Source organism: Podarcis erhardii (assembly GCF_964252035.2).
Source record: "Podarcis erhardii genome assembly, chromosome: 10".
NCBI lineage: Eukaryota > Metazoa > Chordata > Lepidosauria > Squamata > Lacertidae > Podarcis > Podarcis erhardii.
This window is the reverse complement of record NC_138500.1, coordinates 34,502,029-34,527,085: the sequence shown is the minus strand read 5'-3', so window position 1 is coordinate 34,527,085 and position 25,057 is coordinate 34,502,029. Positions and strand designations below refer to the sequence as shown.

General features: G+C 39.7%; 1 protein-coding gene across 2 annotated transcripts in view; it reads right to left on the bottom strand.

The window, feature by feature from the left end:
- AGBL3 (AGBL carboxypeptidase 3) overlaps positions 1-21,309 on the bottom strand; it is a 33,474-nt gene extending 12,165 nt beyond the window's left edge. For both annotated transcript variants that reach the window (XM_081878616.1, XM_081878617.1), the window contains exons 1-12: positions 21,093-21,309; positions 15,925-16,029; positions 14,665-14,725; positions 13,079-13,264; positions 8,662-8,769; positions 7,032-7,179; positions 5,511-6,293; positions 2,999-3,164; positions 2,426-2,552; positions 1,323-1,423; positions 1,101-1,180; positions 881-929 (exon numbers count right to left, since the gene is read on the bottom strand). In XM_081878616.1, coding sequence (XP_081734742.1) covers positions 881-929; positions 1,101-1,180; positions 1,323-1,423; positions 2,426-2,552; positions 2,999-3,164; positions 5,511-6,293; positions 7,032-7,179; positions 8,662-8,769; positions 13,079-13,264; positions 14,665-14,725; positions 15,925-15,990 — 1,875 coding nt within the window. In that variant the 5' untranslated portion in view covers positions 15,991-16,029; positions 21,093-21,309. The remainder of the gene's footprint in view (positions 1-880; positions 930-1,100; positions 1,181-1,322; positions 1,424-2,425; positions 2,553-2,998; positions 3,165-5,510; positions 6,294-7,031; positions 7,180-8,661; positions 8,770-13,078; positions 13,265-14,664; positions 14,726-15,924; positions 16,030-21,092) is intronic.
- Positions 21,310-25,057: the final 3,748 nt, after the last annotated feature.

The window sequence follows — 25,057 nt, the reverse complement described above, 5'->3', positions numbered from 1 at the left end:
AAAGCAGAGGTTCTGGCAGGAAAGGATGGCAAGTGTGGTGGAAAGTTTCAAGGACAATCCAAGAAATAGTTAAACATTTCAGTGTAGTGTAGTACAGTATCAAAAAAATTTTTTTATTTGCAGAATATGGATAGCCATCTTTTCAAAATGAGCATAAGTGCATCAAGTGATACTGAAAACAATCCTAGTGATCCACGTTTGTCAGCAATATGTGGATATCTATCTGAGTCAGTTTCCCATGGGCTGGAGATGAAAACGTCCCTCAGCCTATGTGTTTGATCTGTGGCCAGAAGCTTTCCAATTCTAACATGGCCCTAAACAAGATGACAAGACGTCTGCTGTCAAAACGTCTGCTGGCGAACAAGAAGGTTCAATATTTTGAAAGGCTTTTGGAACAGCAGAAATACCAGCGAACATATTTCAAAAAATGAGTAAAAGTCTCAGATAAGATGCAAATTATATCTTACCAAGTGACAGAATGGATTGCTCAACAGACAAAACCACATACAACAGCAGGAAAAATCAGTTAAGCCTGCCTGAGCCTTGATTGTGAAAATTCCTTTGTCTGAAGATACAATTTACAGAAGAATAGTTGGTATGTCAGTTAATATTGAGAAGCGTGTTTCCGATAGTATGAAGAATTCTAAATCTGCCATTCAAGCTATTATAAAGTAGTTGTGTTCTACATTATAAATCAAGCACTTTTTGTTTTCCAGTATATTTCTTATGAATAAAAAAACTGGTGTGTCTATATTATTTTGACACATTACAACTAAATATCAGTATACTGTTCTGTATATCATTATATTACATTTCAAGGAAATTAATTTCAAGTAAAATCTTACTCAAGCTGAATTTTTGATGATAATGTATATTGTACCTGGGCTTCTAGTTTAACGGTAACCTCGTTGGAGTCTGAACTGTCAGAACTGTAAAAGAAAAATAATTATGTTTATTTTCATTTACAAGAGTATGGATTTCTAGAATTCGTCTGCACAACAAATCAATTATCTGCTCCGCAAACACATCTGGAAAGCATGGCACCGATTTCCTCAATAACAAGCTAGAAATAAAACAATTGTTAGAAGAGGTCCTTTTACCTGGAATCTCTGTCATTGACAGAGGGAGCTAGATCACCCTTTTTCAGCATTTCCTCCAATTCATTCAGGCACTCGTTATACTAAGGAAAAACACACACTGTTAACAATAAAATTTACTGCCTCACTACTTCCAAATAATAATAAATACTTTGACTGTATTCCTTTAAGTACATAATTGCTGCAGATATTACTGCTGCAAGAAATAATGTTTATTTGCATTACCTTACTCTTCTTTTTATTACAGAAGTCCAACAGTGAGCCACAGAAATGGTGTCCTATGGATTCTAGATCCTTGGTACTAAAGTGGGTACCATGTCTACTGCCTGGAAAAGGGGGGGGGGACCAGTCACCAGAGAAGAAATAATTGTCCTATTCAATATCAGCAACATCAGTGGATTTTAATTCCACTGATGGAATTCCACATTTAATTTGGACTGCTACCAACCCAATAACACTTCTTTGTTAGCAAAACATTTTATATTTATTTTAAATCTTTTACTTTCAAAAGTTCATCAAATGGCTTTTCACATTCCATATTCCCAAACTCCTTCCCATAGTTCCTTTTGAGAACCTCCATTCCTTTGCCTTTCCAATGATACTCTTTGCTTTCCAATTATAACATTCAGCTACCTTTTTTAAAATAACCCAATCCACAGATAAACCAAACAAGTACACTTCTGCCTTAGCTCCATTGCAGATTAGTCTGTCTCACATTCACACTTTCCCTCATTATTTTCTACCATCTAAGGTTGACAGTAGGATGCAAATTAACACCAATAATTTCCACACAAAACTATATAAAAGATTGCTATTTCTTGTTAAACAGTCTTAGTCTGATTCCTTCACAAGGACACATCTTCAGTATAAGGTAGATAAATATTTGATATCAGTTCAACAACCACAGTTTCAAAGTTGTGAAAGTGTGAGAATTCTGTGTTAGAGATTCCTACCTACCCAACTTCAAAGAACTACAATACCCAAAGAGGGAATCACTGTTAAACTAGTCTGCTGTGTAAATACAGCTTAACTGACTTTCAGGTAAGCATAAACTCAGTTTTAAACTCATTAGCCAAAATCTCACCCTTCTGTAGTTATTTACTCCCTGTAATTGTTACATTTGGTACCCACAACCACTATTTCTTGGGCCAAATGCAATTTTAATATACACCTATAACATTAACATTTCAACATGTCTTCCTATGTAGTATTTATCTGTCAAACACAGTAAGCTCACATTATCTCTTAAAGAATCTGCAGCTACAAGACATGAGACTTCTTTGAATGCTTTAAATATAGATTCTAAAGAAAAACTATATTTGCCTTACCCAATTTAGACCCACAGAAAGTAACTTCTAAGGTATAGCTGTTGCTGATGCCCATCTTCCACATCACTATTCGACCTGTCCCTTCTCTAGCTTTTTGTATCTTGAAATTACAATCTTGGAACGAGAACTTAACAAAGAGAGAAGTGGAATTACTACTGCGCTTTTGCAACGAGGCCAAAACTATACAGCTGTGCCCAGAAATGACCTCCCCGTGCCACAGTCTTCCTCAACACATAGTTTGGTTTACTGGTGATGTCATGTTGTCAAGTCATTCATGTCCTCTTGCCCACTGTGCATTATAGGCTGTTACAGATGTGGGGTAGAGGCCAGGGGCAGAAGGAAGTGCATGATATAATAACTTCATGTCATGGTACATGCTCCTAAAGGGACTCACTAAGGAAGCTCCTAGTATGTTTAACAACTATCACAATATAATCCCTTATTTTTAAAGCACAAACTTCTTACAATGTTTAGATCATTGAAACAACTTAGAAAACTGTCAAGTGATTTAGCAAATTTTTAATGTACTGAAAGAGATGATTTCTTACATATTAATGTTAAATGTCAGCTTACTTTATCGGGACAACGTTTGCTCATAATGAGAGGGAAAACGCGCTGATGTAAGCCTGCCCCTTCTTCTTGATGATCTCGTTTTTCACAGCCATACATGAAGACATTCTCTTTTCTGCTATGACCATGAAGGTCACAATATAGGAGAACCTTGCGCTCTCCCATCATTCTGTAACAAGGTAGAAAGTTAAATAAGAGCAGCTTTGGTTTCTGCAAATCAGACACTCTTGATTCTTTGGGTTATGATAACAATTGTAGGAAATCTCTTAAACGTATTAAAGATAATCATTGCTTGACAGATTGTTTTTCTACTGGAACAACCTGCACTGGTTAGCTGCATTGGTTAGCTGCATTAGTGTCAGGGGAGCTTTTCCCTTGAGTCCAATAAGAGCTGAGTTGCACCTATTAGGCCATCACTGCCTTTCCTTTCCAATGACAGATACTAAATGCACAATATTAAAATGCTTTTTCCATTGCAGCCGACACGTGACAAATGTTTAAAAAACAGAACTATCACATAAGTTGCTGTCATTATGTGAAAAACACAGTTAACAGAAGATTAAAGAGCTTTGTTGAGGAAAATAGTCCCCTTTATTGGTATAGGGGAATTCCCTTCCTTCTCCAGAGGTTGGTCTTTCCAGTCTATGTTCATTAGAATGGAACACTGGTTACTTCACTGTGGATATTCCCTTCCAGTGGCTTTGCAGGAGTCTTCCATGGAAACAATGTGTTAAACCCATCACCAGGAAGGAAGGAGCATATGAATAAGTTAGAATTATACAGCCAATTCCTCAGCCCCTCTCAAGTTCCAACCATTGTTGAAAGACAGAGAAAAAGAGAGAGTGTATGACTGAAGGAACAAACAAACATACAGAAAGGAAAGAAAAACACCGCAAAAAAAGGCATGGTTTAAACTGGAAGGACCAAACCCCCAAAGACTAAGATGATTTATTTTTATTTCATTTTACATTTAATAAAACGTTTGTTCTGCTTTATCATAATAAAACCTCAAAGAAGGTTACATTAAATAAAAATTATCAGTAAAAGACCGTTAAAAACAGGTAATTTAAAACATTCAAAAACCAGTGATGACTAGTGTCATCTGTACTAAGCCGGGGTGGAGACGGAGGCCTCCTGCATGCCCACCAGAACCCACACACACAATGACTAACAAGTTTCATTTCCTGGTCAGTGTGTAGGAGGCCTTCAGGAAAATGCGACTTCCCAAAGCTAACTTCCAGATCTGAGCCCAAAACAGATGGTCCAAATTAAGACCCAGAAAAACCTGCCGTTAAACCCTCAACTCAAAAACCACCTTGACTGCAGTTTGGTTTTTTTCCGGGGAAGTAGGTAGAGTGAAAACAAACATAAGAAAAAGAAAAACAGACTTCCTGATGGGCTCTCATGTTCTGGACTGATGCCAGATCCCATGCAGCAAGAGAGGTCAGGAGTTGTCCGATCACTGATAGCTCTATGTACACATTAAATATTTGAAACACACAGGGCTCGTTTCCCCTATCCCCTCAGAGCATTTCTATACATATAAGAGCATAAGAATAGCCTGCTAGATCAGGCCAATTGCCCATCTAGTCCAGCATCTTGTTTTCACACCAGATGCCCGTGGGAAACCAGGGAGCAGAAGTGGCTTTTCCTGATGAAGGCATGAAAGACAGACAGCCAAACCAGGAAAGAGAGCAACTAAATTAGTCTTTTCTTTTTTTAAAACACACAGTGGGAAACAGGTGAAAACAAAAAAGGAACGGGCTAAAGATGAGCAAATAGAGAAAAAGCTAATAATTACAAGATAAAATGTCTTCAATAGAATTCTAGCAGAAGCTGAAGGAATACTCAATCCTAGACTAGGCAGGGAAAGGAAGAGAGCTTGAGAAGCTGCTGCTGGTTTTATAATTCTAACTTTATCACATGTCCTTGCCTGTCCTCAGCAGCAGGGAGTGCCAACTCATGATTTTCCTGGAGGCCTTCTACATGCCAATCAGGGAAAGTATTAAAACAACATTTAGATGTAACGTATTTTTCATCCCATAGGACGCACTGGCCCATAGGACGCACCTAGTTTTTTTTTTGGGGGGGGGAAATAAAGGAAATTTCCCCCCTTTATTTCCCCCCCAAAACCAGGTCGGGGAATCCAAACCAGGTCGGGGAACAGCGGTATGGTGGCGCTCTGCCTCCCCACTGTCCCCGAGCTTGTGGGGCTGGCCGATGTCTGCCCGAAGTGCAGGGCGCTCTGCTTGAGCGTTCCCCGTGCGCCGAGCAGCAGGCTGCTATCCGCAGCCTAGGGAGCCCTGCGGGAACTCTGCAGGCTTGCGAATAGCTTCCTGAAGCCTGGAGAGCGAGAGGGGTCGGTGTGCACCTAAAATTTCAACAAAATTTCAAAAAAAAAAAAAAGTTCAATGCAACAAGATGAATACACATTATGTATTAATTAATTTTGGTATAATAATGAACAAAGAGTGGTGATACTGGACACAGAAGAGGGATGGTGTTACCTTTTTACCTTTTGATCATGCTGCGGGTACACCAGATGGGAGGGAATGATTCCTTGAGATCCGATTTATAGTTGCGGTTTAAGTCCCTGCCTGCTAAAGAGCAGCGGTAATTGCCTACAATCACACCATCTGGATTCAGCATTGGTACCACCTTAAAAACAAAAGTGTCCCGAAGCCACTGGGCATTATTTGAATCCCCCAGAATGTAATCCAGAAAGCCCTTCATCACCCAGGAACTATTCGTTTCACCTGGGTGCACCCTGGCAGTCAAAATCACTGCTGCCTTGCGTTTTTCCTCCTGAAAATCTTGCAAGGGGTTAGTGATGGTTAGAACATAGACTATGTTCCTAGCCAGGGAATGGCACAAGATGCGGATCTTGCAGAACTTGGACCGCCTTGGGTCGCTAGCAACGGTTGCTAGGTAGTCTTGCAGGTTACTGTAAGTGTAAGGATAGCAGTGGGCAAAATAGCAAGTGTCTCTATCATGCGGGAACTGGAACGTCCATGTCAGGGAAAAATACTGGCGCCCACCTTGGCCGAGATTGTTTTTATAATACTTGATTTTATCTCCTGTCCTTTGCCACCCCACCTTGTGGATCTTTGCTTCTGCTTCTGAATACAGCAACGGACGCATACCGCGATTATACAAACTTGTTGGCTTGGTGAAGTTGACAATGGTGAAACGGTAGGGCATTCCTGCTTGGGTGTTGGTGACCTGGAAGTAGTACCACTGGGTGTGCTTATTTGTGTAGAGATCAGTGCGTAGTGTCAGCTGGTACTCAAAATCACTACTGGCATGGGAAAAGGAGAAAAGTATTTTAGTATATAATATACTGTTGGGCATTCAGGCAGTTATGAAACATGATATATGCTGCTCCTTTATCTCTCTTATTTCAAATGTATCTTTTTAAACCCAAATATCTTTCACAAAAAATTGTTTGTAGATTTTGTTGCCTATAATAAACTTGTAAGGAATTTGTTCATGCACATATCTGTATTTTTAAAATAGTCCACATGATCTTTATGGTGGGCTTAGATCAAATTCTCAGATGTCTTAAATGAGCAGTTAAGTTATATTCTCTTATGTCTTTTCAATATATATTGTATTTCACAATTATGTTCATTAGCTGTTTTATCTTACTGCTTTATTTTGATTCACATATGATTACATACCAATTCACACGTTTGGAGTGTTTTTGTGGTCCTGACTGTCTATATTTTGTACAAGTGCTGAGTGGTCAGAAATTAGTCCTCTTTGTGTGATTCTGGGATTCTAATAAGCCAATACAAACTTTCCTGCAAGTGTATATGGATATCTGCATTTCAAGTTTTCTAAGCTATTAATCCAGGTCTGCCAAAACAAGAGTACAGGTGATATCCATACTCAGTCTAAGTAGTCAACCTACTGATTTCAATGCGACTACTTCAAGTAATTACTTAGTTGGATATCACCCTTTAATGCCAGAACAAATGCAGACAGAAACCAGCAACTACTCCTGCAAATCAAAGGGAAATGGTGAGCAACCTACATTTTGACCACCTTTTGCAGATTGCCACTTTCAAATCGTGCTTCAAAGATCAAAGTATTGTCCCAGTCATCCCATGATTGAGGAAGCACCTGCTTTGAGGGGAAGCTCCCCCCTATTCGAGAATACATAAAGCTGGACTCTTTATCAGCTAGTGAGAGAAGCAAAATATACAATTATTATTCAGTTGTGAATTACTATTAGAAAAATATTCTGTGCAAGAAGGGAGGGGTCACTCAGAGACTATCCACTTGGTGGTGTCCTAGTGCCACTGCAGAATTTCCCTGATTTCCCTTAGGAATTTCAAAACTAAAACTTGGTCAAGAAGCATCCAGTATCATATAAACAGCTATTTAAAATGGTATCTATTGGGTTTATATATCCAGCATCTGAATATAGCCTCTGTATATGGCATCCCTTTAAGCAAGTGTCACTGCCTTTGTTCACTCCTGCAGTGTTTTCTTAATGCTTACACTAACTTTCATATGTGTTATATAATGATATTTTTGCCTCAAAATATCAGCTACTGTCACGGACCCCATGCCACCAAGTGGGATGGGGTAGTAATCGGTCAGATGAAAAGGCTGAGAAAGGGGTTGGGGAAAGCTCAAGCAATGATGTGGAGGGGGACCCTGACCTGGGGCTATCAGATGTTCCGGAAGGGGATGGGGAACCCCAACCTGCTTTCTGAGAGTTAAGGTTCTCACAGTAATAGAGGAGCTGGCAAGTCAATGAATGGCGCCAACTAGATTGGAGGCCTGGACTCAAGTTCCATTGCCAAGAGCATGCCACTGACAGTGCAAGTGCAAACAGATCCATCCCCACAGGAGCACATACCTGCAAGCTCAATCTTCTTGCTTGGGAGGGAAACGACATGAATTATGAGCTCCAGAGTGGAAGGTGTACAACATGTTTTGGAACAATGTCTTTACTTATGTCTAGCCATGTATCCTAGACTCTGCTGATGTTCCTTTTAACCTTGTAACCTGTATCTTGAGCTGATGCAGAGATTGTGTACAGAACTCTTTAATAAAGCTTTCGGGATTTCTGGAATGCAGAATTGAGGGCCGGAGCGAGGACAGTTACACTCATTATGTCAATGAATGTGAATTCTGCTGAATTCAGTAGGACTTGCTCCCATGTTAATCTCCCCCATTCAAAAAACCAGATCTGCATGCAGCTGCAGACTATACATGTGTGTAGCTTACAATGCACATTCACACTTAACTGTGTATTTGAATCTTCATTTTGATGCTCAGTGTAGCCCCAGATGGATAACTAAGTTTCTTATACATACAGAATGAGCCTTCTGTCATCCAGGGCCACCAGAAAGTATATGCAACTAGTTGCCCATGACATTATCTTTAGGATAACAGCCTGTTAATTGTTCAGTAACAACCACTGTCTGCCATTATATTTCAACAAATGTGCATTTTGAGTGGTGTTTGTATTCTAAATAAATACTTGCAACTTTAAAAAAAACACGTAGATCTTGGTCTTTTGCTCTCCAGTTTCTCTTTTTCAGTAACTTCTAAGATAGTACTATGTATCTTTTTCTATTGAAAACCATTTAATATCACAAACATGGTTATGCTTCAAGTATTATGCACTCAGTAATGAAAGGTGCTCAGACCTCCATCTGCTAGATACACCACAGCACCCTCTCCGGGGTCTGTGCAAAGAGGCTCAGTCTCCAGACATGTTGGACTGTATAGTGGCTCCGGCTGAGGGGGAACCCATTCTGGAAAAACAAAACAAATAAATAATATTTAATTATAGTTGTTAATTCAAAACATTGTGTGGCATGCAACCAAAAAATCATGAAATTAGCTTTATATTTATGCATTGTTAAACAGTAAGGAAGTGTTGCCTTAAAAATCCCTTTGTGGCTGGCTACTATTGATAAGATACATTTAATCTATTTTTTAAATGGAAATGTTGAGAGTCTGTCATCTCCTGTTTCATGATCAAGATGTAAATGCCATGGACAATACAGTAGAATCTAGATGAAACCATAGAGATGCACACCCGAGAAGTTAACAAGATTCATTTGTAGCCTATGAGAAGAACCTTCAGCCTTATCTATAACTAAATCATTACCTTGCACCACTGAAATATGGACAGCTACTTGTTCTCTATTACATCTTATACATAATTTGTATAGCAGATGCATGTATGTTGTCAACACAGTGGCTGTGATCCAAAGAAGCAATGCGTACAAGTTTACATTTGCTGTTATTACTACAAGAGTTCCTCACTGCCAAAGAGACAACTCACAAGACAATTTAAAAACTGAACATGAGCATCTCCTTTTGGCAATGAGCACTGTTGTGCTGAAAATGTGAAACAAAACATCTGCTATATTTCTAGTTACAGGTAGGTAGCCATGTTGGTCTGCCATAGTCGAAACAAAATAAAAAAAATCCTTCCAGTAACACTTTAGAGACCAACTAAGTTTGTTATCAGTATGAGCTTTCGTGTGCATGCATACTTCTTCTTATTGTTGTTCATTATACTGCCCTTCATCTGAAGATCACAGGGTAGTTCATAACATAAAAATACAAAATGAGAACACAAAATACATAATAAAACAAAAACATTTACAAACCAATAATTCCCCTCTCACAGACACACTGTTGTGTAAACACTTTGTTGTATATTAATATGTATACATTCTTATTATTATTAATAAAATCACCATCTTCAGGATGCTTTACAAAGAATTGACCTCATTCTTTAATGAAAACAACCACTGATGTATGTGACTGGCTGGTCAAGTGTATTTCTTTAAATCCCAGATTCTATAGATATTATACTTTACTTTAGTATACTGTACCTTTAGGAGGCCCTGAGCTAAGAAAGGATCATTTTGTTCACATTAAAGGAAACATCATTCAAGAATAAGAACTATATACTCTTTATGTGTCACAGGTATGGATTACTCTGATCTAGTTCACAGATTCATTATGTTCTATTAATACCTCCAAAGTTTTTCAAGCATTTCCTCATGAAATTATTTTTCAAGAGCAGAAGGATGCTTTTTCCAGAAGGTGTCAGTATCAGACCACAAACTTTGGAACAAGAAAAAAACTTGCACAAAAATGATTCAACTTGAAATCCCCACTGAAATGAAGCCTCACCAAAGCAGACAAGATATGATAGACAATTACACATATTATCTTTTAATATGTGATAGACCTTAATTTATTAAGACCATCTCTGTATCTTTATGATATTTAATTTTCATTTTGTAGCAGGCATTCAAAATTGTCCTATTATGGAAATATCAATGCTTTAAGTTAATACTTATGCCTTAAGTTAAAACATCTTCACATGTTGGATTATAAATGAACAGCAATCTGATCCTAACTGTTGCTGAGAGTTAACAGATGTAATCTTAAATGAAAATTACATTTGGTTTCTACTTTACAGTTGGAAAATAGAACCCTTTGGCTAATGCAACCTTGTGATAATAATGTATAGGAGCTAAAGTTATTTAGAAATCGAGCTGAAAGGGGCAACAAACAACAACATGGTATCCATTCATGATTAAAATAGTGACTTAATTAAGATTTTGAAGGGCCCTCTGTTATCAGTTACATAAGTACATGATTTTTAAGACAACTGATCTCCGCTGATTATTTCTATGACAGAGTAAGGTTCAACTCAAAACATAATTCCCATTACACAAATAATCCAGTTGTATCATAATGCACTTATAAAAATAACCACTACTATCCAATTGGAAAACCAAGTGGAATTGAAAACGTAACATCAGATTAAGTTATTGTCATAACAATTCCCCAGCTTTTGTTACTTAGCTTTAAAACAAGAATAAAGGCTGGGCTGGTAATGAGGTCAATTTAGGGTTGAGTAACTTACTTTTGTTAAAAGCTCAGCATTTTCAAGTTTGAGTTCTTGAGAAACTCATGGAGGGGTACCATGCAGAACTGGGGCTTTGATAATTTTTTTTAATGTGCACTTTTTTTTAAGAATAATTTTTTATTAACCGACCAATCACATCAAATCAAACCAAATTACATAAATTCCAAATTACACAGCCGAATTTTAAATTTTGTTGGGGGTACCCATATTTCAAGTTTCGAAGGGGATCCAATCAACTTCTTGCTTCTTACTGCTGTTTTGATGTCCACAAATCTAATCTTATTATGTTCACAGTACTATCCAGTCCTTTCTTACTGTTTTTCCACATCTCTTGTTGTTATTTTCATATATTTTTCATTTCTCTTTGTGACCTCTGATAATCTCCGCAAGCTGGTTAGAACAGTTTGTAATCCTGCGTGGATATTTTTTTTTTTTATCCAGTAGTCATATCCAGACGTTTTCCATATAACATCACTTCCATACATCAAAACAGTCTTAGCGTCATTAATCTTCACCAATCTGCCTCCTATCTCAAAACCTCTGAGAAGATTCACTAGGAATGCAGTCTGAAAACAAGTCCTTTCTTCCTCCCGGCTATAAATCCTTTGGCAAGATGGCAACTCCGAATTAATTGCTGTGCCATTCCCAAAAGCTCTTATTGCTTCTCAATCTTCATAAAGCATACTTTTGGTCAAAGTTTATCTCCACACAGACCTTAATCATCCTGCTTGGGTCAGTACAACCGACGATTCTAATGAGGAGGGGTTCTTGTAAATCACATAGAAGGAAAGTAAAAAAGGTCCCCCCCCATTCAGCCCCGTTGTCAACATACCCAGCCTTTGGTGTATCTTCATCGTAAAATATTCCTGTTTCTCCAACCCGTCGTCTTCTTTCACAGAAGTCACTTAAATTAGCAGACTTCACTCCCCTTCTTCACTTGAATTATGTGCATTTGCTTCTTTTGTAATTAATTATTCCAAATTGCTGCAACTAGTGCGTGATCAGAGACAGCGTACAGGAGAACCAAGGTCCACACGGGGGCATTCTGCCTAGGGCCCTCACCCCCTTCTTTCGAATTAGGGGGTGATTTATGGGCACAGCAGGCAAGGGCAGTGTTCTCCATTTCCTTGGGGCAACAAGGGAGGCTGCCTACTCCCATAACAGCCTCTTAATTACCCCATGTGGGTTGGAGAGATGGTATTGTCGGCCATCTTCCAATGCGCCCCCTAGTGGCCACCCTTTTTAATGTGCAAATAAGGCCTATAACTTAATATCTTATGATCACTATCTGCCTCAGTTCCTCAGACATTTTCCCGAAAAAGCTCATAAGCACTGATCTGTGCCCTACATATTTCACTGTGAAGTCGGATGCACCGGCTTCATTCTGCTGCTGTGAAATCTATGTATTCTCCTACCTTTAAACTCTCCTGTCATTCAACATACTGACTCCTATCTGATTTGTATTTAATTTTTGCTCTTCATGTTTTTAGCCATGTGCTCCTCCAGTTCTACATCTCCTTTTGCATTTGTTCTACATCCCACGCTTGCATTTCAGTAACTTCTCAATAACAGTAGACCTTCTAGCTTAGCTTATTTTGTTGACGTATTAAATAACCCACAAGTGTTCTGAAGAGGGTTGACCCCGTTGACTTTTCTTTAAAAAGTAGGCAATTTATATAAAAAAGGGAAATCGTAAATAAGTTTTGAAGTCAAATGTTATTGCACTGCAGACTTTACTGGCAACTATCCAGTGGAAACAGGATGCTGAACTAGATATATCTTTGGTCTGAACCATCACGACTCTTCTATTATTAAAGATTACAGTTGGATCCTATGCATGTAGTCTCAATCCTATCCTCATTCAACTAATGAAACTAAAGGGTGTAATAATACTGTTAATTAAGGGGGTGGTGGCTTTATTTATATGAAAGTTAAGGGCACATTTATTTATGAGGCTATTTAGGTTCAGTTGTCCTTTCCTTTTAACATCCAAAGTAATACTGTATGTATTCCACACTTTCTTCAATATAAGGTTTTGAAAATTTTAACTGACTGCAGCAAGGATTATAAAATGCTTTGCTATAGAAATTATAATTTAGGAAAATATTCTTTTAATAACTAGCTACAAAACTATCACATCATACCACACTTTTAATATCATTTACCAATATGCTCAATTTTCTCTCTGATAACTTCATACTCATGGGGCCAGCGTACTAGATTCAGGTGTCCAGCTGCAGGAGACAGGCCATATAAATCTCGTGGTTCACGAAGCCGTGGCACCCATTTCCCCGAGTTATATTCCAATAAAATCTGTGTGGTCCGTGGCAAAAGTTGATCATAAAAAGAATCTATAAGATTAGAGGGGGGGGGAGGAGAGAAGGCATTGACTCGTTTTGCCTTGGAGAACTTAAATTAGACAGCCAAGTTGTCTGATACAATTGAAAAGAATAATCTCATCTGCCTATCTGACATGATTCCTGTACAGTGGTGCCCCGCAAGACGAACGCCTCGCAAGACGGAAAACCCGCTAGACGAAAGGGTTTTCCGTTTTGGAGGCGCTTCGCAAAACAAATTTCCCTATGGGCTTGCTTCGCAAGACGAAAACGTCTTGCGAGTTCCTGTGGGTTTCCCCCCCTTTCCCCCCCTTTTCCTAAGTCGCTAAGCCGCTTATCAGCTGTTCCGCTGATAAGCCGCTTAACAGCTGATCGCTAAAAGCCGCTAAACCGCTAATAGCGCTAATCCGCTAAGCTGTTAATGGTCTTGCTTCGCAAGACGAAAAATCCGCTATACGAAGAGCCTAACGGAACAGATTAATTTCGTCTTGCGAGGCACCACTGTACTGTATTTATTTTTTTACTGTATGTATGAATTGCTTTTCCTCCAAAAGGAGCCCAGGGCTTCTATCTTATAGAACATGAAGAAGCTACAATAAAGCAAGCATATACAAATAACCACAAACAAGCTATAAAATAACAAGATCATTAAAACACAAAGTTCATTTGCAGCTGCTGGGCATTAAAATCAACAAAATATCAATCTCTATAAGAACACAACATTGCAAAAGTAGCAACTATGTTTTTATAGTAATTTATAAACTGGTCCAGGGCTCTCTTATCAATTTTGTTTAAGGAAGAAAATGCAGAATTTGCTTTCAAAATACTTGGGTGTGTGGTTTTGTTCTGTTTTGCAAGCGCTATTATTTCTTCACTTCTATTAGCACATACCCTTTTTAGGGTGGCTACTTTATGCCTCCAGCTTCAAGGAACTCTCCCCATGCCATCATCACATCACAGACAATTCTCCACTTGTGTGTGATCTACTTGCACACACGCAGCGCCAGCAACCCAGCAGTGCGGAAAGAACTGGAAAGACTTCCTGGCTCATGGGGAGACCTTCCCCAGAGCCCAAAGATGACACCCTCTTCCGGCTCTGGGGAGGGTCTCATCGCAAGCCATGAAGACTCTCCTGGGGGCTTCCACTTATGCACATTTCACTGCATAAGCAAGGAGTCGCCTGTACAGATCACAAACGGATTATTACCACATATAAATATTGATATTATACCACTACTAGATTTCGACAGCAAGTTATCCTCATGTCTGACACTAAACATGATTTCTTTAGACGTTTTTTGCAACACTATGCATGCCAGAACTTTGCTGTGTTCCACCTAGCTGCTAATTCTTCTCTACTCTTACCCAAATGCATTTCAATTCACTAGTTTGACAATGAACAACGATATTCAGACCTGCATAAAAGGCACACCGCTCAATATCTTCTGTTATAAATGGGTTAAAGGGATCTTCATCCTAAAAAAAACAACAGAAAAATACAACAGAAAGTAAGGTCACGTGTTTCTTGCACACGGAAAGTGGACAAAAATATCTGAAATGGGACACTGTGCACACAATAACAGTGACCATTATGATTCTAAATAAAGAAATAATTGAATTGTTTATTTTTGCTAACTTTGTACTACAGTGCAAATGAAACCAAGAGGGTATCATCATGAAAGAGAACAGATAGCAGGCTTTAAAATATGAAAAATAGACACACCATTAGAGACAAATAAACAGTTTAATAAACAGTATAGCAAGAATTGTTGGATTGTGAGAAAAGATGTAAGTAACGCCTCCCTTGTAAGTCAGATAAATGAGTTGGTTTTCCCCCACCCCCAAAGTCTGTATAGACTTCTAAACTTCTGCTGAATCTGTTGTGCATGAGTCCAATGAATTATGTTAACTGCTCACTGCATAATATCCTGCTGTGAATTTGGAAACATGTGAGAGGATTAATAGGGCCAGAATGATTATAAATGCTCCTTAGTAGTCAGTGGTGAAAATCAATACTTGGAATGAAGTACCATCTTTTTCGCCCTATAGGACGCACCGTCCCATAAGATACACCTAGTTTTTTGGGGGGGGAAATAAAGGGAAAAATTTTTATTTCCCCCCCAGGCCCGAGCTTCCCCCGACCCCAGCCCCCAGAACAGGCAGCTCTCCGCAAGCCGTGGGAGCCTGGCGCCGGGCTCCCGCACCTTGCGGAGAGCCGCGCAAAGTCTGGGTGTGCTGAGCTCAGCGCGCCCAGCCTTCGGCATGCAGGCAACTCTCCGCAAGCTCTCCAGGCTTCAGCGAATGCCTGCATTCGCCCCATAGGACGCACACACATTTCCCCTTCATTTTTCAAGGGGAAAAGTGCGTCCTATGGGGCGAAAAATACGGTACATGGTTTCCCTTCTCTCTATTTTATCTTCACAACAACACTGTGAGGTACATTAGGTTGAGAGACAATGACTGGCCCAAGGCCACCCATGACTACATCGGAATTCGAACCCTGGGCTCGTGGTCCAACACTCTAACCACCACAGCACACCAGCTAGACCATGTTTCCTCTGGCATGGATATTCCCATTCAGGGATGGCAAACTAAATTTTCTTTAACGAATCAAACATTACAAGAAATAGGTAATATATTCTAGAATAATGTATAAAACTGAAGACTGGGCATACCGAATTGTAATCATCACTGGTTATGTGTTCTATGTGCTGCTTGTCCTTATCTGAGTCTTCGGACATAATCTCCTGAAACCAGGCCTTTTATTTTTCCTCCACAGACTGTAAAACACATAAAAATCAACTGTTTGAACTCTATGGCAACTTTGACTACAGCTCTTGACACAAATAAAAAGGAGGCATTAGGACCCCAGAATCCTGTGGGTTTTTTAGGTGTTTCATGGCACCAATCATTTTGACTAACTAGTATTTATTATATGATAAAATAACACTTTTCCAACTCAGAGGCATTTTTTTCATTTTAAGCATAGAATGTGTGAGTTCTATTACTGCCCTATGTATCACCTAATAGGTTTATAAGTGAACTAAGCATAAATCTCCAGATTATCTGTTTATTATAATTTCGCTATGCACAGTTACAATTATAATTTGCGCCCTTGCTTTTTGATGCTATGTAGGATGTGTATCAAAAACAACAGTCTCAGGCCTTCTTGGATGGCGCAAGAGCCCCTGAGCATGGCTGCCCACCAACTACACAGATTCTGAGAAGTTGATGAAAACATCGCTACTATACATCTTCCTAAACAAAATAAAAAAAATTCCTTCCAGTAGCACCTTAAAGACCAACTGAGTTAGTTCTAGGTATGAGCTTTCGTGTGCATGCACACTTCTTCAGATACACTGAAACAGAAGTCACCGGACCTTTCAGTGTATCTGAAGAAGTGTGCATGCACACGAAAGCTCATACCTAGAACTAACTCAGTTGGTCTTTAAGGTGCTACTGGAAGGAATTTTTTTTATTTTGTTTTGACCATGGCAGACCAACACGGCTACCTATCTGTAAATACATCTTCCTGGCGAAGTTAATCCTTGATCAACCCATATAGTGAGGTAGTTGTCTCCATTGTCAGTCATTTTGACACAAGTAATGTTGCTGCAGGCAGCCAAAAATAAGCAGACTCAAGAGCAATGTTCCACATAGAAGATGCTGCTGATTGCTTTGGAATTATTATAATCAGGACTTTGATTCTGAAATCTTCATTCTCCCATTTAATCTTTTCTGCAGATTCCCAAAAAATAACTGTGGGTAGCCATTGATACAGATAAACAGCTTCTAATTCCCAGAGGGATAAATGTGTTAAGTCTCTTCCACCAAAGCCAACCAATAGTTTAAAGGTAAAGGTAAAGGGACCCCTGACCATTAGGTCCAGTCGTGACCGACTCTGGGGTTGCGGCGCTCATCTCGCTTTATTGGCCGAGGGAGCCGGCGTACAGCTTCCGGGTCATGTGGCCAGCATGACTAAGCCGCTTCTGGCGAACCAGAGCAGTGCACGGAAACCTTCCCACCGGAGCAGTACCTATTTATCTACTTGTACTTTCGAACTGCTAGGTTGGCAGGAAACCAATAGTTTAGTGGCACTTTAAAGACTTAAAATTTATTATGGTATAAGATTTAGTGGACTAGAGTCCATGTTACTGCCACAAAAATGTAGTGAGGATAAGACCTCAAACCATTGCTGGTCTTTCATGATGAAACACTGCATCATTATTTACCATAAGAGAGAAAAATCACAGAATGGACCTTCTTCCCATCCTTTTGGAAAGCTCAATGGTACAGCATCTGCCTTATATGCAAAAGACTACAGACTAAATTTCTGGCATCGCCTTAAGAATGGGAAATACCCCATTTGAAATCCTGAAGAGACACTGTCAATCAGAGTGTAGATAATATTAAGCTAGAATAGATGTGCCAACAATCTGACTCGGTATAAGGCAGTTTCCTACAGTCCGATACCAGTTTTCTCAGATTTTTTTTCTTTTTGAAAATAATCTTTATTAATTTCCCACATAGACATATATACATAAATAACAAATCATACAAAGCAAAAGCAATACAAATAAAGAAAAAAATAAAGTAAAAGAAAAAACACAGTATATTACAATTAAATAACAGGTTAAAATGTAAAACTTCCAATAATTCTCATTATACTGCTTATACAGTATTGTCTATATTTTCTTGCACAGATTTATGTTATTTCATTATATATATATATATATAATCCGATATGGTATCAAATACACTTTTTGCATACAAGTATCAATCTAGTTCTGCAAGTATCTTGTTTGTACAATGCAATTTTAGTTATTCTTTGAATATTTTCCATTCTCTGTACACTTTCTGGTTTGACACTCCTCTGATTCTTCCCGTAAGTTTTGCTAGTTGCAGGTATTCTATCAGAAGAGTCTGCCACTCTGTAATCATTGGTAGGATTTCATTTTTCCAGTTTCTTACCACTATTATTCTGGCTGCCATGATTGCATACATAAACAATGGTCTTATATATTTTTTAAATTCTATTGGTAGTATACCTAATAGGAAGATTTCTGGTCTTTTTTCAAATGTAAATTTGAATAGTTTTTTACGTTCACTATAGATGTTATTTCAAAATTCACGGATAACTACACAGTTCCACCAGATATGAAAATATGACCCTATGTCCTTTTTGCATCTCCAGCATGTTGGCAACCTGCCTTTATACATTTTAGCGAGTTTTAAAGGGGTGTGGTGCCATCTGTATAGCATCTTCATAGTGTTTTCCCTAAGGTGCCATGAATTTAATATCTGTCCTCCATAATCTTTCCCATTGTTCCATTTAGATATTGTATACAAGGTCCTGTGCCAACCTTACCATTACTACTTTAACTTGTTCCTCTTTTACTTCCCATTCTAATAAATAGTCGTAAATTCGTGAAATGTGTTTTCCTTTATTGTGAGTTAACTCTTTTTCGAATTTGGATATTTCTTTTGCAAGACTTTCTTTCCTATCTATACACAATCTTTGACTGAAAATATTGGAGCCAATCTGACAGGTGGTTTTTGATTTCATCATATTTCTTCAAAGTTGGCTCATCTTTATCCACTTCTGCTAATAATCAGTACGTGGGCCACTCTCCTTTCATATTCCTCCATTTAACTGCCATGGCTTCTGTGGGTGAGATCCCAGATTTCACAGACATAAGCCACTCATTTTCAGTGCTGAAAGCAAAGGTCTTGAATAATGCTAAGGGAACATCAACAATACACTGGGCTGATGTAGGACAATGAAGAGAGGGAAATGTTGCTTTCACAGTGCATATCAACTGCACAAATTCTGTCAAAGGCAAAGAGCCATCTGTGCCCTCTGCCAGGCAGTTTACATGTGGAGTGGAGGGCCATTACTGATGAAGCAACATAATTTTTTGTCAGCGTGCGCCAAAAGCATTGTAACATGCTATGAAGATACAGTGAATTACTCCTCCATAAGTTTTGAATTCTAGTTGTTAACTGATTCTACTCATGAGCTGATTATTGACAATACCTATCGATCTATTTCTGCAAAACAATAGTATGTGTCTGATGCTACCTTCTCTGTTTCTGGCAGATTATGGACAACACAGTATGTGGTTTTGCTGTGTGTTAAGATTTATTTTCCTCAGTAATGTAGGAAATGTATCACTTTGAAAATCAAACATTTTGCTGAGATGTATCATCTTCACAGCCTCCCTGCCAGAATGAAAAGGAGCAATAAAGCTTGCCGATCCTTGTGCCCTGTCTGTGTAAGACAGAGCTATTAAAAATGAGAAACAATTTCCGATCCCCAGAACCCACTTGAGGAAATCATAACAGCTGTAAAAACAAAGGATGGGAAGAAGGAAAAGAAACATTAACAGACAGCAAGAACCTATGTTGCTCTTAATCTGTCAATAAGCAGTCAAGGAGCACCACAAGCACTTTCTTGTTTTGCTAGGCAAAAATAAATCAATAGTGTTGCCAATAAAGGTCACATTTGACAAGGTTGACTGTAAAAGCAAAGGATGAAGAGTTTCAGCCCACACTCATTCTGTGCACTTATTATGTATTCAGCTACAACCAGGTACCACTTAAATTATTCAGCTACAACCAGGTACCACTCAAAATTTCAAAGTGAGGGACACTTCTAGAGTTTTGGCCTTTATTTCAGAGTACTGTACTGTAGAAAAGAAATATTCTGGAATGAAAGGCATATTCTAGGAAGAACTTAAGCAATCACAGTTTTTCTCAGCCCTCAGGCTGTAAGACATGGTCAGCATTCCCATTAAAATGCTATTTCAGACATTTATCAAGGTTCAACAGTTGTTTTCAGTTGAGGAGGAATGCATGGAGGCAAACTAGCATCCTGACAAGTCCCGTGCATGGTAGAAAGCTGGACCTTGCCTCAAATGCACTATGTAAGCATCTCCAGTACCCCAAATGCAACAATGTGCACACAAACACATACACAAAGCCGTGTTTGGGAACTATAGACCCAGGGGCCAATACTGCCCTCCAGGTCTATAAACTCTCCCCAGGCCCCGCTTTACAACCTCAGCATTTTTGCCTGTCTGGATGGATGACAGAAAAGGCCTCTGGCCCCACCAATCACTTGCATATGACCCTTGGAAAGTGATTGTGGCCCCTGGAATGTTTTCCCCACCTACAGCCCCAGTGCAAAGGTTTGCCCAGTGGTATCATCTGGGGAATTAATTCGAGGGCACTATTTAACAGAATGAGAAGCGCCCCCAAATACAGCAGCACTGTACTGGATAAGCATATTTTTAAGTTAGTAAAGTAATAATACACTTTATCAACTCCGCCCCCCTCACCATTATAGCCAGAAACTAAAATTATTTCACTGCACCACTGAGTTTACCCTGAACTGCCAAGCTTGGGCACTTCCAGAGGGCTTAACACTGAAAATGGGTCATTGAGGTATCGCAAATAGGTTGGCAACCAGTTGTTTAAAAACAAAGGACGTACAGGATTTTTCTCAGGGGGAAAAAGTAGGCCTGGATTAAATGGGAAAGAATCACAGGCTAGCATTTTGATGCCAAGGACGTCATGTGGTCGCTGCAAAAGAGAATCAAAAAAACAAACAAACGGTGGGTATGAGGAGCACCTATCCCATTATAAACACCAGCCCCCGCCAGAGCAACAAGGCTCGGTAAATGTCACAAACATACGTGTCAGGAGCCAAGAGGCACCTATTCCCACGTTCCTGTAGAGCTGCACCTGGTCCCCCCCCGCGCCCATTTCTGCCTACCCGCCTTTCAGTGCCACAGGCGCCCTTCCGTTGCCCGCACACCATTCATGCCCGCTCCTCCCTCACCTTTGAATTAACGTGTGAATGCTGATTCCCGGGTTCGGGGGTGGGGTGGGGAGGAGCCGGGAAGTCCCTAACCCCGCATGGCTAAACCTCAACCCCGCCCTTGGCGGAAAAGCCCAGCCGCCAAGTCAAAGCGCAGCGCAGCGCAGCGAGGGCGTGGCCTCGGCAGCCTCTTCGGGCCAGTGATGGCGGCGGGGCTGCTGCTCCGAGCGGAGGAGGCCGAGAAAAGACGTTGCCACGGCAACCGCGAACCGCTCCGTTCCTGGGTGGAACTGTGGCCGCTCCCCCGTTCTCCCCGCCGCCAAGAGCAGCTCCTCCGTGGCTGCTGGTCCCACCATCCCCTTCCTCTATTTAGATCTGCTATCTGACAGCTCCCCGTTCCTATCACGGTGGTGTGAGTGGAAGAAACTCAACAGGTGAGGTTCCGCCAGCTCTGCGGAAAAGCCCCACCTGTTGGATTTCTCCCGCTTTCGTTCAAGGTGCAGGAACCTCACAAGGGAATGGATGAAATGCCAAGCACTATGGACTATGCCGAAATGGCAAAGCTGACTGGAAAACTCAGAAACCCAGAGGACAATTTTTAAAATAAAAGAATGGGAAAAAATTATAAGTTATTTAGGAGACCACTGTAAGCAGATGGAAACAAAGGCAGGATTTTGATTTCACTTGTAGTGTAAAAATTACGATGGATAATACGGTTTGATATAAAAATTGGAGTATGGATGAATATGCAGTAGTAGATGTTTAAAATGAGACCCCCATGGAGGCAATGGGGCGGAAGTCTTGAGATTCGGATAATCTCTTTATATACTTTTTTTATTCTTTGTTTATTTGTATTTTGTATTTGTAAAACCAATAAAAAAGATTTTTTTAAAAAAAATCAGGGAAGCAGGTATACTTGCCATCTGGGAGGGTTGCCAAGTTTGTTTATTCTACAATCCCAACACAAAGGGATGCATTCCCAAGAGAGGAAATTTTCCCAACTTACTGTGCCCACCTAGGAAAAAGCAACAGGCTAATAAAGATCTTTACTAAGGATATTTAAATAATTGCCAAGCAAAATCAACATAATAAATTCAGCTGGGTATATATATTCAACAGAGGAGGTTTCCCCCCAGTATTACACCATCACAGTAGGGATGGTGGTGGTGGAAATCACCTAATTATTCTAGGTGCTATGTTGTAAAATCAATAAAAATTATTTAAAAAAAAAAAAAATATTCTAGGTGCTCAAGGTCTTGCCTGAAAACAAGACGACCACTTTGCATAGATATTTGAGGTGCATTGATATTTCTTCTGAGTCAAGGAAACACAGGCACAAGGCACTGGAGATGTAGGAACTGAAATATTTTTAAAGACCACTCATTTTGTTCTGTGACTCATTGGTGCTGCCAAGTGGGGACAACATGATTAAACAAAGTCCTTTGTGAACTGGAACAATAACAAAGCACTTAACAATTATTAACAGTTAAGAAAGAATGAGAAAGCAAGATTAAGAAAGGGCAGTAACAACAAAGAATAGATAAAAGGAAACAAGTGACAGGATTACTGTATATATTTTGTTTATTTCGGAAGCTTTGTTTTGGACCCGTCTTGTGCAGGAGCAAACATCTAGCCACCTGTTTTTAAAAATAATTAGAAGTGGGAAAGTGTAGGAATAGGTGCCTCTACTGTGAAGCAAGGCTAATATTCCATCTTCCATGTCCAGATGGGAAATTCTCATTTAAAAAGGATTTGAAATAATGCACAAAAGCTAAAAGTCATTTTGATTGATCATTGAAGCATCTATGTGTAAAGATGTTTAGGAAGTCTGTTGCTCCTTGCTGGATCATTTTACATCTAAAACTTTTACAGATCTAGCATTTTTCATAGGTGTTAACATGGTAAGAGACAGAAGTAGCCCTTCTAATAAATATATCTCCAAAGTAAGGAAATTCAAAATGCAATTGAAAATTCTCTTAATAAGCTGCCACTCCTTGGGGATTGTGTTGTTTAAAACCTGGTATTAGTGAAAACGTTATGGAAAAAAGCAATGAAGGATTTGGTGCTTATGGGTTTTAAAAAGTAAACGGGATGTCTGAATCATATGAGGAAAATACATTACTTAAATGAGAAACTTACCTTTTCTGCGGTAAAAATCTATGAGTGAATGCTACTATTACTAATAATCATATGAATGCTTCTTCCTGGATGCTCTCATTTTCAAAGACTTTGTCTCATGGGGAGCTCCCAATACGTCCTTGTGCAAGCCAGCAACAAGCACAAAATGATCCAGACTATGAAATTCAGAAGGAAAGAAATCCACCTAGCTTCCCTCCCATGGGTCTAGCATTGTGACATATGGGAGATGTGAAACAGTATAGTGCAGCAGCCATTCTTTAGGGTCAGTGATACGGAGCTGAGCTGAAGTGCTCAATGGATATTTTAGTGAACCCGGGCTTAGCATTCAGTTTATGTTGTGCTGTTAAAACGCATCCATTTCCCATGGAGCACCCAGGTCAGCACAGATAATATGACACACAAAGAATAACATTCCGAGTCCCAGTTTGGTTCATCATGTAAACATAATTATTTCTCCTGTGACTGCCCAGAAGCTCTGAGTCATTCCTCCTCTGGAGCTTTATATAATTCAAGATTTGGATTGGCAGTTTTAGACTCCGTGTCAGATAATGCCGTTTCCACAGATGCCTCAGAAAAGGCCAGTTCATACTGTTACTTTTTTGCATGCACTTCAGCATGTATCCAAAGATGGATCGTGTAAAATAGACAAATCGTGGGAGGGTGTCTCATAAATCATTTATCTTGTGGTGCCCATAGTGATACGGTTATGGTAATGACATAATGCACTCCAGAGAACTTGCTATTGCAACATTACCCTCTTTCCTGCCTGGAACTCTTGTACTTTGCTTCTACTGAACTTGCAATCTGCCACCCATTCACAAAATAAAATGGGCATGTTGGCTGGTGGATAAGACAACTTGCCCACTCACTCTTTGGGACTCAAGGCCTGCAATCCTAAACACGCTTACATGGGACTAATCCTGATTAAACTGAGACTTAATTCTTGAGTAAATATCCATGGGGGTAGGGTGGGTAAGCTGTTAGTGATGTAGAGGCTGGAGGTAGACCATTTAAATGTTTAAATGTATAGTTATTTTTGTGGGTATCAAATCACCACAGAGCCTAGGACTTGCTGATCAGAAGGTTGGCAGTTTGAATCCCCGTGACAGGGTGAGCTCCCGTTGCTCGGTCCCTGCTCCTGCCAACCTAGCAGTTCGAAAGCACGTCAAAGTGCAAGTAGATAAATAGGTACTGCTCTGGCGGGAAGGTAAACAGCGTTTATGTGCACTGCTCTGGTTTGCCAGAAGCGGCTTAGTCATGCTGGCCACATGACCCAGAAGCTGTACGCCAGCTCCCTCAGCCAATAAAGCAAGAGGAGCGCCGCAACCCCAGAGTCAGCCATGACTGGACCTAATGGTCAGGGGTCCCTTTACCTTTTTAATCATCCACCATCTAGCTAAGATCTAGCTTCATTGTTGGGAATGTGGGAAACCAGAAGCTGATTTCATGCATATGTGGCGAAGCTGTGATAATGAAGATAATGAAGCGGGCTAGACATAGGATGGTAACAGACAGAGAGGAAATTACTGTAATGGCTGTGACAAATGATCATCAGTACAGAGAGCCTGGGCTATTGACACAGTGCGCCTTCCTTTTAGAACCAATAGATCATTGTTTCTAGCAAGTTTTGAAGTCAAGGAGTCTTTCCAGAAAATAGCCAAAGAGTAGGGCCAGGATTGCATGTGACTACAGCTGTACAAGGCTGGATCTAGACACATCAAAGAAGTGGTTCAGGAAAAATGTGTTGCAAACTTTATTATGGGAAATCACGTTGGTGAAAGACGGGACTCCACATCGCCATCTGGTGTCACAGTTATAACACATATAAAACACTTTTCCTTTACTAA